At 45.4% G+C, this 18,279-nt stretch overlaps 1 protein-coding gene across 1 annotated transcript in view; it reads right to left on the bottom strand.

Annotated features, from left to right (window-relative positions):
* dnajc8 (DnaJ (Hsp40) homolog, subfamily C, member 8) overlaps positions 1–15,777 on the bottom strand; it is a 52,290-nt gene extending 36,513 nt beyond the window's left edge. The window contains exons 1-2 of the mRNA XM_038797081.1: positions 15,629–15,777; positions 2,224–2,325 (exon numbers count right to left, since the gene is read on the bottom strand). Coding sequence (XP_038653009.1) covers positions 2,224–2,325; positions 15,629–15,718 — 192 coding nt within the window. The 5' untranslated portion in view covers positions 15,719–15,777. The remainder of the gene's footprint in view (positions 1–2,223; positions 2,326–15,628) is intronic.
* Between the last annotated feature and the right edge of the window lie 2,502 nt (positions 15,778–18,279).

Raw genomic sequence — 18,279 nt, 5'->3', positions numbered from 1 at the left:
ATTGCACCCCTCTGTAACCCTTCAACAAGGCTCTTCAGATTTTTGTTTTTCAAAAGGATGTGTTTTAGTGAACACACAACCATTTTTTAAAATGAAGGTAAATGTTAAAAAATATTTAATTAATTCAGAACTAACTATTGCACATAAATGGAACCAGTAAATGATTCGAAGATATTGATTAAAATGTGTATTTTTGTGATAATTTACTTTTCAGCTGTCATACCACCAGGCTATCACTCTTAAATATATTAGCTTTTCTTTAAAAGCACAAGGGAGAAAAATAAACTGTTACATTCTACCCAATTGCACTGGTTCATGCGAGATTTAGTTTCTGATATGCAAATTAGTTTGAGCAGAGGATTGAACCGTAACTTAAACTTTGGAAAACAGCTATAATTTTTAATGAAATTGTGCCTGACAGCGGAAACTCTACTACTTCATACAAACAATAACAACTTGGATTTACATGGGGAATAGAAAAATTCCCCAAGACACTTATACTAGGCCAAAAGTTTTCAACAAAGAGATAAAGACATTTAAAAATGTAAGTAATTGCAAGACAGGAAATCCATATACGTCTGCGAGCACAGGGGTGACTCGATGAATGGGACACGAGTCTGGTTAGAGGCAAAGCTTGAAATGCGCTAAAATTTATGACGGGTGGAAAATGGTGTTTTGGGGGGGGAATCGGCAGCATTGGAATAGTCGAATCCGGAAGCAATACCAGCATGGATGAGATTTTTGTCATTGGAGGGGTTGAGCAAGGGATGGAGACAACGATGAGACGAAATTCATTATCGCCTCCAATGTGCCACTTCAGTCTTTGGTTGCCTAAGGAAAAGAGTATTTGAGGGTTATGATTTAATACCCGAGACCATGGTTTACCAGATAGCGGTGATTCCTATCTGATTCTGAAACCTGGGCAACCTAAAGCAGGTACCTCAAATCATTACAGACGTACCATCAATGGTGCTTTCGCAAAATTCTCTAAATGCAATGGCAGGAAAGTCAGTCCAACAGCAGTGTCCTTTCCCAAGTCAATATGCCCAGCATCGAGGCACTAATCACTGAAAACATATCCGCTTGGCAGCACGTGTCCCTCATATGCCCAATACCAGACTCCCAAAGCAATTGCACAACATAGAATTTTGTCGCAGAGGACAACAAAATGATTTAAGAATGTCCTCAAAGCGTCTTTGCAGAGGTGAAACATTCTTGTTGTCTCATGGGAGCCCCTTGCTTGTGACTGACCAAAATGGAGCAGGCTCATTCGGGAAGGCACTAAACACAGAGATTTTGTCAAGAACACGCAGAGGTGAATTCAAGGAGAGCACTCACAAGCATCAAAACAACTCATCTACCCAACTCTTCCTAGCACTACCTGCCCCACTTGTGGTAGAGTCTGAAGATCGGTCATTGGACTTACCAGCCATCTCAGAACCCATTGAGCCAGAGTAGAAGGAAATCATCCTCGGTCCCAAAGGACTGCCTAAGGAGAAGGGACTACCTACAGGGAATATAGGGTGACGGAAGTAGGTGGATTTGGTGACAGAGGTTATAGGGTCAAGAGCTTGGGTCAAATAGGAAGCTATGATCATGGGAATCTGGTTTCGCCTGGGATGTTGGTTAAGAAGTGGGCTGGATTCTGGGGCTAATGAAGAGAGTTTCTGACAGTATCCAATATTTAAATGGAGGAATTTTATACTTACCCAGTGTAGCACAAGGCAGTAGAGGGTGTAAGGGAGGAGATAGTGGGTGAGATAGAGTTGGGTGTCATTTGAGTGCATGTGGAACCCGAAGCTGTGATGATGTCACCAAGGCACAGCACGTAGTCGAGAAATAGGAAGTGGCCAAGGATTCCAGGGGCAATGGAATCAGGGAAGGGAAGCCATTGCAGGAAGCCCTGTGGCTGCAACCAGATATACAGGAATGTAATCAGACAAGGGCAGTCCCACTAAGCGAGATAACAGTTCCAGTTAAGAGTCATATTGCATTCAAAATTTTAGTTCTGTTAGTCTCCACAAATGCTGCCAGATCCAATGAGCTTTTCCAGAACTTTCTGTTTTGAGAAGAGTGGTTTTGGAGGAGAAGAGTGTTGATGTCAGCAACCATGTCAACAGATGCAGAGATATTGAGACGGATAAGAAAAAAATAGTCACTTAGGATGTCAGGAATTCAGACATGCAACTGCCAAACAAAATTATATGTTGGCAAGAGACTTACTTCAAATGGATTTAGATTGATGTAGGTGGATCCAGGTCTCGTCAGTCTTTCAATTTGCTGTTTTGGGGTCAGAACAGAGTCCCTCTTTTCAATCTGCTTAACCTGCAAGAACAAAAAGATTGCTTTTACCAAATAGGACTTTTAAATTATTAATTTACTGATACATCATAAAACAAATTGACGACTAAGGAAGCCACCTTTGAAAATCTATACCAACAAACAACTTAGTCATATAGCACCGTTAATGTGCTAAAACATCCCATGGGGCTTCACAGGAAAGATACTAAACCACGAGGCAAGACTGCAATAAAGGGCACGGAGAGGCGAGACTTCAGTAAAGGTCAGAAAGAGGGAAGCTGGACTTCAATTAAGAACGGAGCGAGGCCGTAATACTGGATAGTAATAGTGGAGAGTGTATGGGTAGAATACTGAAACAGATAGTAAGCAACACCTAGAGCTGGAGTAGAGCCTACAAGGGAGAGCGGATTGGAAAGTGGGGTAGACAAGTTGCCTTTCTCCAATTTATAGCTACATTAAGTAGAATTCTAGCTTTTTAAAAATATAAAATTACATATTTCTTCTACTTGGAATAAATTTAATGTTGGGGTCTTATAACTTAAAAGTATGTCTGGGGATCTCAGTCCTATGCTTTGCACGGCCTGCAGTATGTGGGAATTCCTGGACACTCCATGCAGTCTGGATGACCACATTTGCAGGAAATTCCCCGGGTTTGACCAACTTGAAAACTGTATTTCAGAACTCGAGTGCTGGCTGGAGACAGAGCGGTGCAACCACGAGGCTGATACATTCGCGGATAGCACATTTTTAGACCTGGTCATCCCGCAGCTTCACGGAATGCGGTCAGGGCGGGAATGGGTGACCACCAGTCAGGTAATCAGGAAAGCCCAGGATACATCTCACTCAAGAACCATTTTTCTGTGTTGGAAAATAGCGAATGACAGTTCCTCTGGGGACTGCAGCCAGAGTTAAGTTCACAGCACTGTAGGTGGCTCAGCTGCAAAAGGGGTAAGAGTGAAAGAGCAAGTTCTAGAAGGCTCAATGTTGAGGGGTGCAGACAGACATTTCTGCAGCCACAGATGTGATCCCAGGATGGTGTGCTACCTCCCTGGTGTCAGGATCAGTGATGACACTGAACAGCTGCAGGGCATTCTGAAGGGCGAGAGTGAACTGTCAGAGGTTTTGGTACACATTGAGTTTTTTTTTAAATCTTTTGCCATTGCCATTTCTCATATTTATAAACAATTGCATATATATACACACACATCATATTTTTCTTACCCGCGTTAATTTACTTTATTGTACAGAAAGGTTTATTTCTTCTTTCTTTTAATTGGTCGGATATACATTTTGCTGCCCGTTGGAACGGTCTAAGGTCCCTCCCCCACCCCGCCCCTCCACTTCAGCTTTGCTTTGCTTTGATTTATTTGGGGGGGGGGGGGGGGGGGGGGGGGGGCACACCACCCCCTTCCTCTTCTCTTCTGTGGTTTCTCCACCTTCATTCCGTTCTTCTCTCCCTCCCCCCCAACCCAGGTTGCGCAGTCCTTTGGTTCCTCATCGATCTTGGTTTTTTTATTCTCAACTTACTCCTCATTGCTGGCCTTGAACAGGTTTTGGAACAGGCCAACAAGCTGCCCCCAAGTATCCAGGAAGCCTTCCTCTGACCCTCGGATGGCGTACTTAAATCTTCTCCAGGTGGAGAAATTCCAGGAGGTCAGCGAGCCAGTCTGCAGCTGTGGGTGGTGCTGCCGATCGGCAGCCGAGCAGGATTCTCCGGCGTGCGATTAGGGAAGCGAAAGCAAGGGCGTTGGCTCCCTTCCCCATGTGTAACTCTGGCTGCTCCGATACCCCGAAGATTGCCGCTATTGGGCATGGCTGCACCCTCACAACGTTGGACAAAGCCTCGGAGAAGGCTAGCCCAGAACATGTGCCTGTGGTTGGCCGGGCCCCTCTGGCACCGCTCACATTTATCCTCCACCTCAGGGAAGAACCTGCTCATTCGGGTTCTGGTCAGGTGTGCTCTGTGCATTAGGCTGAGCCTTGCGCAGGAGGAGGTGAAGTTAGCCCTGCTCAGAGTCCTCACCCTACCTCTGTCCCCAGTTCATCCTCCCATTTCTGTCTGGTCTTGTCCAGTGGTGTTTGAGCTCTGTCCAGTAGATGTCCATATATTTTCCCACATATATTTCCCCATATATTTCCCCCCCCCCACCTTGTTGCTTGTGCCTATCAGGTCCTCTAGTAGTGTGTTTTCTGGGTACCCGTGGTACCTACTGTCTCTGCGGAGGAAGTGTTTTATTTGGAGGTGTCTCATTTCCCGCCCTTTTGCTAGTTTCCACTTTCTCGTCAGTTCATCCAGTGTCGGCAGTCTGTGCCCTACGTAAAAGTTTCAGACTGTCACTGTGCCCATCCTGCCTCCATCTTTTGAAGGTGGTATCTAGCATGGCTGGGGGAATCTGTGGTTGCCGCAGGTGTGTGCCATTTTAGTTAGTCCAAAGTGTTCTCTCAGCTGGGCCCACGTTATCAGCGTGGCCTCTACCACTGGGCTCATTGTGCATCTTGTTGAAGATGGGATTGCTGCTGTAGCCAGGGCCCAGAGGGTCATTCCTTTACAGCATGCCTCCGCCGTCTGTACCCACTCTGTGCCGGGTTTGTGTACCCACCCCTCACTCTTTCTGACTTTGCTGCCCAGTGGTAATATTGTAGGTTTGATAAAGCCCCCTTTGATTTTCCTTCTTTCCAATGTTGGTTTGGGAATTCTCGGATTCTTATCCTCCCACACAAAGGCCATTTTGTCTACATTTTGGAAGAAGGCCTTGGGGATGAAGATCGGTATGGATCTAAACAGGAAGAGGAACCTCGGCAGTAGTGGTTCACATTGATACCAAAATAAAGAGGGATGAGATCCTGTAAGAAGAATTGAGAGCTGGGGAGCACAGTGGTGCAGTGGTTAGCACTGTTGCCTCACGGTGCCGAGGTCCCAGGTTCTATCCCGGCTCTGGTTCACTATCTGTGTGGAGCTTGCACATTCTCGCTGTGTTTGCGTGCGTTCCGCCCCCGCAACCCAAAGATGCAGGGTAGGTGGATTGGCCAAGCTAAATTGCCCCTTAATTGGAAAAAATTAATTGGGTACACTAAATTTTTAAAAAATTGAGAGAGTTAGGTAGCACATTGAAAAGCAGGACCTCAAAAGCAGTAATCTCTGGAATACTCCCAGTGCTACATGCTGTGAGTTTAGGAGGAGGAGGATAGAGCAGCTGAATGTGTGGCTGAAGAGATGGTGTAGGAGGGAGTGCTTTAGTTTCCTGGTCACTGGCTCAGTTTCTGGGGTAGATGGGACCATGTATATACAAGTCAATGGGTTGCAACTGAATCTGAAAGGGACTAATGTGGTGAGGTTTGCTAGTGCTGTTGGGGTGGGGGGATGGATTTAAAATAATTTGGCAGAGGGGTGTGGGTCACAGTGTGGAAGTACAGTAGGGGGCCATGAAAAGCCAAATATAAAAGAAAAACTCATGTCAGTATGGAAAGCAGAGCAAAGACAGACATGTTAAGGCTCAAGGGAATATGGTACGCTTGGATGGCATTTATTTTAATGCGAAGCGTCTTAAATGTAAGGCCGATGAACTGAGGTAGTTGATTAACACATGGAAGTATGCTATTATTGCTATCACAGATGTGGTTGAGGTGGGGGCAGGACTGGCAGCTCAACATCTTCGAGCGAGCCGAGGCAGGGTGGGGGCGGTGTCACAATATCGATCAAAGAGTCAATTACTGCAGTGAGGAGAGATGATATCTTAGCAAGTTCCTCGACTAAGGCCATATGGGTGGAACTTAACAATAAGGGAGCAGTCACACTACTATCAGTGTACTACAGGCCCCCAAACAGTCGGAAAGTAGAAGAGCAGATACGTAGGCAAATCTCAGTGCAAAACGAAAGGGTAATAAAAGTAGGTGATTTCAACTTCCCCAATATTAATTGAGATTGTCAGTGTGAAAGGCTTGGAGGGGACACAATTTTTAAAGTGCATCCAGGAGAGCTTCTTTGAGCCAGCATATAGAAAGTCCTACAAGCGAGGGAGCGGTACTTGACCTAATTTTAGGGAATGAAGCCGGGCAGGTGGTAGAAGTGTCAGTGACTTATGATGATAGTGACTATAACTCAGTTAGATTTACGGTAGTTATGGAAAAGGACAAAGATGGACCAGAATTAATGATTCTAAATCAGGGGAAAAGGCCGATTTCAACAGGATAAGACAGGATCGAGGCAAAGTGGACTGGGAGCAGCTACTTGTAGGACACTCCTACGTGAGAGCAGTGGGAGTCATTCAAAAACTAAATAGAAAGAGGGTGAAAAGCCGTCATGTTCCTGTAAAGTTAAAGGGTGGGACCAAAAAGTCCAGAGAACCCTGGATGCCCAGGGAATCACAGGATTGGATCAATGAAAAAGGGAGGCTTATGGCAGATGCAGAGGGTTGAAAACAGTGAATGCCTAAGGAGCATAGAAAGTGCAGGGGCTTCTTAAAAAAGAAATCAGGAGAATGAAGAGGGGGCATGAAAAAACACTGGCAGAGAATAAAGAAGCCCAAGGTATTTTATAAGTATATGAAGGGCAAGAGGGTAACCGGGGAAAGAATTGAGCCAATTAGGGACCAAAATGGCAACCTGCATGTGTGGAGCCAAATTACATAGGGGAGGTCTTAAATTAGTATTTTGCATTGTGTTCACCATGGAGAAGGACAATGTAGGTTTAGAAAGCAGGGAGGGGGACGATAATATAATTGAACAGATTAGCACTGAACGGGAGGAGCTCAGCAGGCTTAAAAGTGGATGAATCCTCAGGCCCAAATGTATCCCAGGTTGTGAGAGACAGGTGAGGAGATTGCAGGGGCTTGGACATAAATTTTCAAATCTTTTCTGGCCACAACAGCCGCCAGAGGACTGGAAGACAGCTAATGTGGTACAATAATTCAAGAAGGGAAAAACCAAGTAATTACAGGCCAGTGAGTCAGTAATAGGGAACTTATTGGGGGAAAATTCTGAGGGACAAAATTAATATCCACTTGAAAAGGCAATGATTAATCAAGGATAGTCAGCATGGCTTTGTCATGGAGAGCTCCTGTCTAACAAATTTGCTTGAATTTTTTTTGAGGTGACTTGGTAGATGAGAACAATGCAGTTGATGTAGTCTATGTGGACTTCATTAAGGCTTTTGACAAGGTCCCACATGGGAGACTCATCAAGAAAGATCCAGGGGGCGGCACGTGGCAAGCATTGCTGCTTACAGTGCTGAGGACCCATGTTCGAATCCTGGCCCTGGTCTGTCCATGTGGAGTTTGCACATTCTCCCTGTGTCTGCGTGGTCCTACAACCCCCACAACCCAAAGATGCGCAGGTTAGATAGACTGGCCACGCTAAATTGCCCCTTAATTGGAGAAAAAAATAATTGGGTACTCTAAATTTATTAAAGGAAAAAAAAGAAAGATCCAGGGCAATTTGGCAAATTGGATCCAAAATTGGCTTTGTGGCAGGACGCAGAGGGTGTTGGTCGAAGGACGTTCTTGTGACTGGAAGCCTATGTCCAATGGTATACTGCAGGGATCAAAACACCATAAGAAATAGGAACAGGAGGAGGCCGTTCGGTCCCTAGAGTCTGCTAGGTCCCCTTGTGTTTGTAGTGTACATTAATGATCTAGACAGAAACGTGGGTGGTATGATGAGTAAGTTCAGATGACACAAAATTTAGTGGCATGACAAATAGCGAGGAGGAAAGCCTTACATTACAGGGTGATGTAGACGGGCTGGTCAGATGGGCAAAACAGTGGCAGATGGAATTTAACCCCGAAAAGTGTGAAGTGATGCATTTTAGGAGGACTAACAAAGCAAGGGATAATGAATGGTAGGACACTAGGAAGTACAGAGGACCAGAGCCTTGGCGTGCATATTCATTGGTCCCTGAAGGTAGCAGGACAGGTAGATAAGATGGTCAAGAAGGCATATGAGATACATGCCTTTATTAACCACGGCATATAATATAAAGCAGGGAGGTTATGATGAAGCTGTATAAAACACTCGTTAGACCACAACTGGAGTTTGTGTACAGTTCTGGTAGCTTCATTAGAAGGGGAATTGCACTAGAAAGGGCAGCACGGTGGCACAGTGGTTAGCACTGCAGCCTCACGGCTCCAAGGTCCCAGGTTCGATCTCAGCTCTGGGTCACAGTCTGTGTGGAGTTTGCACATTCTCCCCGTGTTTATGCGGGTTTCACCCCGACAACCCAAAGATGTGCAGAGTAGGTGGATTGAAGACACTAAATTGCCCCTTAATTGGAAAAAAATATTTGGGTATTTTTTATAAAGTGCTTGCACTAGAAAGGGTGCAGAGAAGATTGACCAGAATGTTACCTGGGCTGGTCTGTTTCAGCTACGACAAGAGGGTGTTCTCCTTCGGGAGATTGATCTGTACAGAATTGAGGGACATAGATAGGGTAGATAGGAAGAAATCTTTCCCTTTAAGTGGAGGAGCCAATAACCATGGGATGTGGATTAGGTTATGGGCAGGAGATTTAGCGGGGGTTTGAGGAAAAGTCTTTTTCACCCAGAAGGTGGTGGGAATCTGGAACTCACTGCCTGAAACTGTGATAGAGGGGAAACCCTCACAGCATTTGAGGGCTGAGATAAGCACTTGAAACTGCATAGCATACAGACTACGGACCAAGTACTGCAAAAATGGGGTTAGAATAGATAGGTGCTAGATGACTGGCATAGGCATGATGGGCCAATGGCCCTCTTTCTGTGCTGGAACACTATATGGCTATTAATGTGCAAACAACTTTACACGACACGAATGCAGAACTGCCGACATAAGTTTTTTTTTAAATTTAGATTACCCAATTATTTTTTCCCATTAAGGGGCAATTTAGCGTGGCCAATCTACCTACTCTGCACATTTTTGGGTTGTGGGGGTGAAACCCACGCAGACACGGGGAGAATGTGCAAACTCCACACAGACAGTGACCCAGAGCCGGGATCGAACCTGGGACCTCAGCGCCGTGAGGCGGTTGTGCTAACCACTAGGCCACCGTGCTGCCCTTCTGCCGACATAAGTTGATGCAGTTTTCCAAACCATGTAGCCAACAAATCGTTTAATATCTACGACGAGCTCCTCGTTATTCAGAATTTTAAAATCCCACCACTACCACCATATTAATTTTGCTTCACCCGTGTATTATTACACAGAGTACTGACCATGCATACAAGATCAATCACCAGTTAATTATTGAGGGCTGGCTACATATTTAGGTTTACAGCTTTACGTTTTCTCTGGACAAGTGCTCTCTTTAGATGGAAACACAGAGGGTAGAGGTCACATGGCAACCTACTGCATTCTCATTACAAATGAAATGAAAAAATGAAAATCGCTTATTGTCACGAGTAGGGTTCAATGAAGTTACTGTGAAAAGCCCCTAGTCGACACATTCCGGCACCTGTCTAGGGAGGCTGGTACGGGAACAATACTGTGCATGAAAAACATAGCCACAGCTCCTAATAGAATCCTACAACAAGAGCCATGCTTTTATCAGTTGCATTGTACACCAACTCTGAACCCACTCCCCAGTAGGAAAGAAATGAGAAGTGGGACCATTTTGATTTTTTTTTGTATCTGATATAGTGCGACGAATACAGGAACATAGGAATTAGGAGCAGAAGTAGGCAATTCAGTCCTTTGAGCCTGCTCCGCCATTCAATTGCTGATCTCTTCTTGGTCTCAAATCCACCTCCCCACCTGTTGCCCATATACCTTTAACCCGTTTTTATAAAAAATGTGTCTTGAAACCATTTAACGACTCAGACTCCACCGCACTATGGGGCAGCGAGTTCCACAAATTCACCACCCTCTGCGAGAAGTATTTCCTCCTCATCTCACTTCTAAATCTACCGTGTCTCAACCTATATCCGTGACCTCTCTTTCGAGATTACCCACAAGGGGGACATCTGGTCTACATTCACTTATCACTCATTTAGTATTCTATACACCTTGATCAGATCCCCTCTTATCCTTATAAACTTCAGCGAGTATAAGCCCAAACTGTTTAATCTCTGCTCATAGTCAACCCCACCCTTTCATCCCCAGAATCAATCTAAAGATCCCTTTTTCATTCCAAGTTCCATATGGAGCAAGGACAGCCATCACTGGACCCCATAATCCTAAAATATCTGTTTGACTAAAATGGAATTACGCAGTGCCTGCATTTAAAAATAACTGTTGGCATTACAGAGGTTAGGATTTTAAAGGGAGAAACAAAATACTGCCACTACTGATGGCTCAAATAAAACAATTCCTTTTTACTCCTGAAATATCAAGATCACTGGACTAATACCAAATGTGCCAAAATGTTCTGCATCGTGCACACATTTTAGATAGTTAACTGCAGACAACAGCCAGTCAAAATCTAAACTAGAGTGAATAAAAACTTATTACTTAATCAGTGGGATGATACCCCATCATTGACATTTGCCAAGCTTCTTGAACATCTCGTCAAAGCACTACGTGACCAGCCTAACTTTCCAACACCCAGGTGGTTAAAAACCAAGTAGGTTCAATTTTGCCACAAATTAGAACATTTGAACAAGTCTTACAGTCAGAATACCATCTGGTAGGGGAAAGGTGTTTACAAATTTAAGTTGAAAATAAATAACACTCATTCCAATGTTCACATAGGGGAAACCCCTGGTGAATAAAACTCTAAATCAACAAGAAATTTTTCTATAAATACTACAATCTGTGTTCCACTCACGAAATTCTATGACCCAAAAGTTGGGTTTTCCTCTTCAATAGCACCATGCAAGCCTCAAAAGAATCAGTAGGCTCACTTACTGTAGGTATCAGATAGTACATAATAAATGCTGATCAATTTCACAAAAGGAAACTGAACGATTGTGTTTAACTGACAACTGTCCTGATATTGAGAACCGATGTATATTGATCCATCAATTGATGAAATCGCCTATGAAAGGTTCTAATTTTAAACGGGCTGCTGCAATTGTCTCCACAAGAATGAAAGCTGTTCAAAATAAGTCAGTGATTGTGAGCCTCAAGGGCATGTGCAGAATGTGATAAGATATTACATAAATGCAACATTTCATTATTGTAGGTGGATGCATGGGAATCTGTAAGACGTTAAATGCAAATAGGTCAGCCATTGCAAGCACAATCAACTGTGCTGGTAGGAATCCTGCCTTCTGGTAGAAATCAGAGCTTCCAATTATAATTACAAAGAAATGGCTGTTTTGTTCTACATAGGAACATAAGAACTAGGAGCAGGAGTAGGCCATCTGGCCCCTCAAGCCTGCTCCACCATTTAACGAGATCATGGCTGATCTTTTGTGGACTCAGCTCCACTTTCCGGCCCGAACACCATAACCCTTAATCCCTTTATTCTTCAAAAAACTATCTTTACCTTAAAAACATTTAATGAAGGAGCCTCAACTGCTTCACTGGGCAAGGAATTCCATAGATTCACAACCCTTTGGGTGAAGAAGTTCCTCCTATACTCAGTCCTAAATCTACTTCCCCTTATTTTGAGGCTATGCCCCCTAGTTCTGTTTTCACCCGCCAGTGGAAACAACCTGCCCGCATCTATCCTATCTATTCCCTTCATAATTTTAAATGTTTCTATAAGATCCCCCCTCATCCTTCTAAATTCCAACGAGTACAGTCCCAGTCTACTCAACCTCTCCTCATAATCCAACCCCTTCAGCTCTGGGATTAACCTAGTGAATCTCCTCTGCACACCCTCCAGTGCCAGTACGTCCTTTCTCAAGTAAGGAGACCAAAACTGAACACAATACTCCAGGTGTGGCCTCAGTAACACCTTATACAATTGCAGCATAACCTCCCTAGTCTTAAACTCCATCCCTCTAGCAATGAAGGACAAAATTCCATTTGCCTTCTGAATCACCTGTTGCACCTGTGAACCAACTTTCTGTGACTCATGCACTAGCACACCCAGGTCGCTCTGCACAGCAGCATGTTTTAATATTTTATCATTTAAATAATAATCCCGTTTGCTGTTATTCCTACCAAAATGGATAACCTCACATTTGTCAACATTGTATTCCATCTGCCAGACCCTAGCCCATTCACTTAAACTATCCAAATCCCTCTGCAGACTTCCAGTATCCTCTGCACTTTTTGCTTTACCACTAATCTTAGTGTCATCTGCAAACTTGGACACATTGCCCTTGGTCCCCACTCCAAATCATCTATGTAAATTGTGAACAATTGTGGGCCCAACACGGATCCCTGAGGGACACCACTAGCTACTGATTGCCGACCAGAGAAACACCCATTAATCCCCACTCTTTGCTTTCTATTAATTAACCAATCCTCTATCCATGCTACTACTTTACCCTTAATGCCATGCATCTTTATATTATGCAGTAACCTTTTGTGTGGCACCTTGTCAAAGGCTTTCTGGAAATCCAGATATGCCACATCCATTGGCTCCCTGTTATCTACTGCACTGGTAATGTCCTCAAAAAATTCCACTAAATTAGTTAGGCACGACCTGCCCTTTATGAACTCATGCTGCGTCTGCCCAATGGGACAATTTCTATCCAGATGCCTCACTATTTCTTCCTTGATGATAGATTCCAGCATCTTCCCTACTACCAAAGTTAAGCTCACTGGCCTATAATATCCCGCTCTCTGCCTACCTCCTTTTTTTAAAACAGTGGTGTCATGTTTTCTAATTTCCAATCCACCGGGACCACCCCAGAGTCTAGTGAATTTTGGTAAATCATCACTAGTGCATCTGCAATTTCCCTAGCCATCGCTTTTAGCACTCTGGGGTGCATTCCATCAGGGCCAGGAGACTTGTCTACCTTTAGCCCCATTAGCTTGCCCATTACTACCTCCTTAGTGATAACAATCCTCTCAAGGTCCTCACCTGTCATAGCCTCATTTCTATCAGTCGCTGGCATGTTATTTGTGTCTTCCACTGTGAAGACCGACCCGAAAAACCTGTTCAGTTCCTCAGCCATTTCCTCATCTCCCATTATTAAAACTCCCTTCTCATCCTCTAAAGCAGTGCATCTCAAACTATCTGATGTGGCGGACCGGCAGTTTTTTTTTTCAATGTGCCAGGGACCGGTGAGCAAAACAAGCCAATCCAGGATTACTGTCTCTTTCTTTTCTGGAAACACTCCAAGTACCGGCAGACGATGGCTCGCGTACCGGCACCGGTACGCGTACCATACTTTGAGAAGCACTGCTCTAAATGACCAATATTTACCTTAGCCACTCTTTTTTGTTTTATATATTTGTAAAAACTTTTACTGTCTGTTTTTATATTCTGAGCAAGTTTACTCTCATACTCTATATAGCTTTTTTGGTAGCTTTCTGTTGCCCCCTAAAGATTTCCCAGTCCTCTAGTCTCCTACCAATCTTTGCCACTTTATATGCTTTTTCCTTCAATTTGATACTCTCCCTTATTTCCTTAGATATCCATGGTCGATTTTCCCTCTTTCTACCGTCCTTCCTTTTTGTTGGTATAAACCTTTGCTGAGCACTGAAAAATCGCTTGGAAGGTTCTCCACTGTTCCACCATAAAGTCTTTGCTCCCAGTCTACCGTAGCTAGTTCTTCTCTCATCCCATTGTAATCTCCTTTGTTTAAACACAAAACACTAGTGTTTGATTTTACCTTCTCACCCTCCATCTGTATTTTAAATTCTACCATATTGTGATCGCTCCTTCCTAGAGACCCTTCTCAAACAGATGCTGCTATCCCTCGAGTACAGCCAGCATTTTCTATTATTTCAGATTTCCAGCAGCCAAAGTACTTTGCTTCTGTCATTTATAAGATTCAAAAGAGCTTTCAAATATATTCTTAAGACTTCAACTAGTCAGATAGATATCAATGTGCTATATTTGCCATTTTGCTGCTTTGCTAAAGTTACAAATCAGAAGGAGGTGGATTCAAGACTCACTCCAGGACTTAACCAACAGCCATAAAATGCAATGCAGGAACACCACAGTGCACACTATCAGTGCAGGAAGACCACATTTGTCAAGCATTCCTTTTTAAATCACCAATTGAGTCTACCCGACTCCTGGGATAGGGGAAAAACATTCATTTATAGAGCACTTCTCCCAAGTACTCTTGAAGTGTCATAATGTAAAAAAACATGGCAGTTTGCACACAAATTTCCACCACAAGCAATATGACAACCAAATCACCAGGGACACTTGCTCTTCTTCAAAATTAGGGGTTGGGATAAAATCACCTACATCCACTTGAGTGGGCAGTCTGGGTTAAATGTTTGATTTTTTTTTTTTTTTTTAATTAGAGTACCCAATTCATTTTTTCCAGTTAAGGGGCAGTTTAGTGTAGCCAATCCGCCTACCCCAGGTTCGATTCCCTGCAGGGTATGTGCAGAGTCCCCATGTCTGCCTGGGTTTCCTCCAGGTGCTCCAATTTCTTCCCACAGTCCAAAGACGTGCAGGTTAGGTGTACTGGCCATGATAAATTGCCTTAGGACCAAAAAATATTAAAAGGGATTATTGGGTTACAGGGATAGGGTGGAAGTGAGGGCTTATGTGGGTCGGTGCAGACTCAATGGGCCGAATGGCCTCCTTCTGCACTGTACGTTCTACGTACCCTGCACATCTTTGGGTTGTGGGGGCAAAACCCCCGCAAACACAGGGAAAATGTGCAAACTCCACACAGACAGTGAACCAGAGTCGGAATCAAACCTAGGACCTCGACGCCGTGAGGTAGCAATGTTAACCACTGCGCCACCATGCTACCCGTTACATGTCCGATCTGAACTACCGTCCCAACTGACAGTGCAGCACTCCCTCAGTACTGTACTGGGAGTGTCGGCCCTCATTTTTTTGTGCACATGCAGAGTCAGAATCAAACACGAAACAGAATCAACATTTTCTATCTCGAGACAAGAACGTTTATTCTCTGATCCACAGCTGCTGCATTGCTGGCTACATTATTTTTAAAAAACAAGATTAGTCCATCCGGTTGCATTTAAAAGTGGCAGCAGGCAAAATAAAAGCCATGCAGTGACTGGGCAGGGTAAAGGGCAGAGGGTTTGCTCCCTCACCCTCCAACCCATTATAAACCAAAGCCTATAGGCTGCAATAACAGAAAATACTGGAAAATCTCAGCAGGTCTGACAGCATCTGTGGAGAGGGAATGGAGTTAACGTTTGGAATCTGGGTGACCTATAGGCCTCAGGCTTCAGCCGCCTTTTCCTAAGAGGGAGAGAGGTCAGGGAATAGAGAGATAGACAGACCGCTTGGCGCCCGAGAGATGAGATCCGTCCACCTACCCCGCCACCCCGCTTCCCCTTTCCTCAGGCCGGATGCCTTTACCTCGGTGAGAAATACTTTAAAAGCCTCCTCTCCGCCAGAATCCACCCCGGGGACCAAGATGCCCGACGCCGCTCCGCTCTGAGTCGCCATTTTGCTCCCCGCCCCCCACAGCCGGGGACCCGGCGCGGCCGCCACGTGACCTGCTGCGCTGTCGCCGCCCTGCAGGTGGCGCCGGTGGGCGCTGCTGCTCGGATGATTGACAGGAGGCCAAAAGCAGGCCTTCCTGCTGCCTTTATCCCTGACATCCACCACCAGTTTTAATCTCACTTAGCAAAGAAAATGCACGGGGCCCAGTGGAAATGAATGTCGCCTTAAGCTCAGACGACTCCCTATCAACAATTTATCAAACTTTAGTGACCCCAGAGGACTCTAAAAGGAGAGGCATAAAGAGACTTATTTTGCCTGCTGCTACTTTTAAATGCAACCGGATTGCAAATCAAACTATTGTACACACCAAGTCCCAACTGGGACTATATTCATGTTCGGCTCCCATCTGGGCCGACTTTTATGACAAGTCCATTACTCCGCTGAAGAGCCCCCACCCCGGCACCGGAGCACAGCGGTTAGCACAGTTGCTTCATAGCTCCAAGGTCCCAAGTTTGATTCCCGGCTTTGGTCAATGTCTCTGAGGAGTCTGCACGTACTCCCCGTGTCTGCGTGGGTTTCCTCCCACAGTCCAAAGATGTGCAGGTTAGGTGGCTTGGCCATGCTAAATTGCCCTTCGTGTCCAAAAAAACGGTTAGGTGGGGTTACGGGGATAGGGTGGAGGGGTGGCCTTGATTGGGGTCCTCTTTCCAAGAGCTCGATGGGCCAAATGGCCTCCATCTGCACTGTAAATTCTATGAAAAAAAAGCTTGTATTCAACGAGGCTCGCGGGGAGGCTAATTGGTCCATTCCCGTATGTCTTGTGCAGGTTATGACATCCCTTCCCCCCCCCCCCCCCCCCCCCCCCCCCCCCCCGTCCACCTCCCGAAAGTCTGAAGGCCGGTCTGAGGAAGGTGGAGCAGGAGGGCGCCTGCTCTTTTTCGCTCGTGATTGTGCCTCCTGCGCTTGTGGGGCCGGATCAGGAGGTGTATATCTGGATGGTGAAAGCAGTTTTGTTGCTGATTACCATGGGGATTGGGGCACTGCTGGTGGTTGCTCCCTGGCTTGTTCACCATCAGAAATGTCTGATGCCCGAGACTCCATATTGGAGTCAGAGTCCTCAACCTTCTGCATGGGGTCCCCCAGGGACAACGTCCTTGAATACACTGATGCCGGCGTTGTCTGATTTGAAACTGATCCCTCTAGAGGAGTTTCACGTTGAACTGGTCTCCTGCTTCTGGGGGTGGCGGGTGAGGGAGCAAACCCTCTGCCCTTTACCCTGCCCAGTCACTGCATGGCTTTTATTTCACCTGCTGCCACTTTTAAATGCAACCCAATGGACCTGCTTCTTAGGTGGTCCACATGCTTCTTCTTCATTCAGTCCTGTGCCCAAACCTGGTATGAAACTAGCCCTGTCTGTTGAGCTACTGTTCCTGAGAAACACTTGGCGCCATGTTTTAAATGTAAACTACGTAACCTGGTGTGATCTGTCTGGTCTGTGACCGCCTGTTTGGCTAATGCCCCTGCTGCCCTGACTGCAGCATACTTTCCTGCCAATATCTGGAATGCAAGGCTAAGGCGGGTCTGGAGTCTTCGGCCCATGAAAGGATCTTCCGGTGCCACGCCAGTTGGGGCAGGTGGTGTGATTCCGTAATAAAATAAAAAATCTGGCCAGCCTTGTGTCGAGAGACCTCAGGGCCTGCTTCTTTAAGCCACTTTTAAAAGTTTGCACCGCCCATTTTAAGCTGGGTGGTCCGGGCCTGTGCGGATGTGCCGCACCCCATTTGCCTTCATGAATTCCCCAAATTCTTTGCTAGTAAAAGGCGTGCCGATGTCAGTCACCAATAACCCCGGAATATTATGTGTAAACGAGAGTTGCAATATTTCAATCGGTGCCTTCAAAGCAGTAGACGACATCTTGTGGACCTCTAGCCATAATCAGAAACATGGAGCCCAGGAAAAGACCGGGAAAGTTGGCATGAAGTTGCACCCAAGGCCATCCCAACCATTCTCATGGGTGAAGAGGCATGGTGGGTGGTAGCTTCTGCTGTTCTTGGCAGATGATGCACTGGTGGGCCAGTCACTCTATCTCTGCATCCAGGCCTGGTCACCAAAAGTAACTTCACACGAGTATTTTCATTTTTGATAAGTCCGGGTGCCTGTTATGTAGATCAGCCAGTATAAAGTCGTGCCCCTTGTGTGGAATCACAACACGAGTGCCCTTAGTGTCCAAAATTGCCCTTGGTGTTGGGTGGGGTTACTGGGTTATGGGGATAGGGTGGAGGTGTTAACCTTGGGTAGGGTGCTCTTTCCAGGAGCCGGTGCAGACTCGATGGGCCGAATGGCCTCCTTCTGCACTGTAAATTCTATGTAAAAAAATTCTATGAGTTACAGCACCTTCAACGCTGAACTCTGCTACCTTGGTCGAAAATGCCTTTAGCTCGTTGGGCAGTTTCCGGTGTTGACCACCATATAGCACGATAATGGATCGGTTTGCGTCCACTCATGTATTCGCCATGACTTGCAATGTATCCATGAAGTTCAATGTGGCTGCAACTTTGTCGACT

Source organism: Scyliorhinus canicula, chromosome 1, assembly GCF_902713615.1.
Source record: "Scyliorhinus canicula chromosome 1, sScyCan1.1, whole genome shotgun sequence".
Classification (NCBI taxonomy): domain Eukaryota; kingdom Metazoa; phylum Chordata; class Chondrichthyes; order Carcharhiniformes; family Scyliorhinidae; genus Scyliorhinus; species Scyliorhinus canicula.
The sequence above is the reverse complement of the archived record's forward strand: the minus strand, read 5'-3'. Positions and strand labels throughout refer to the sequence as shown.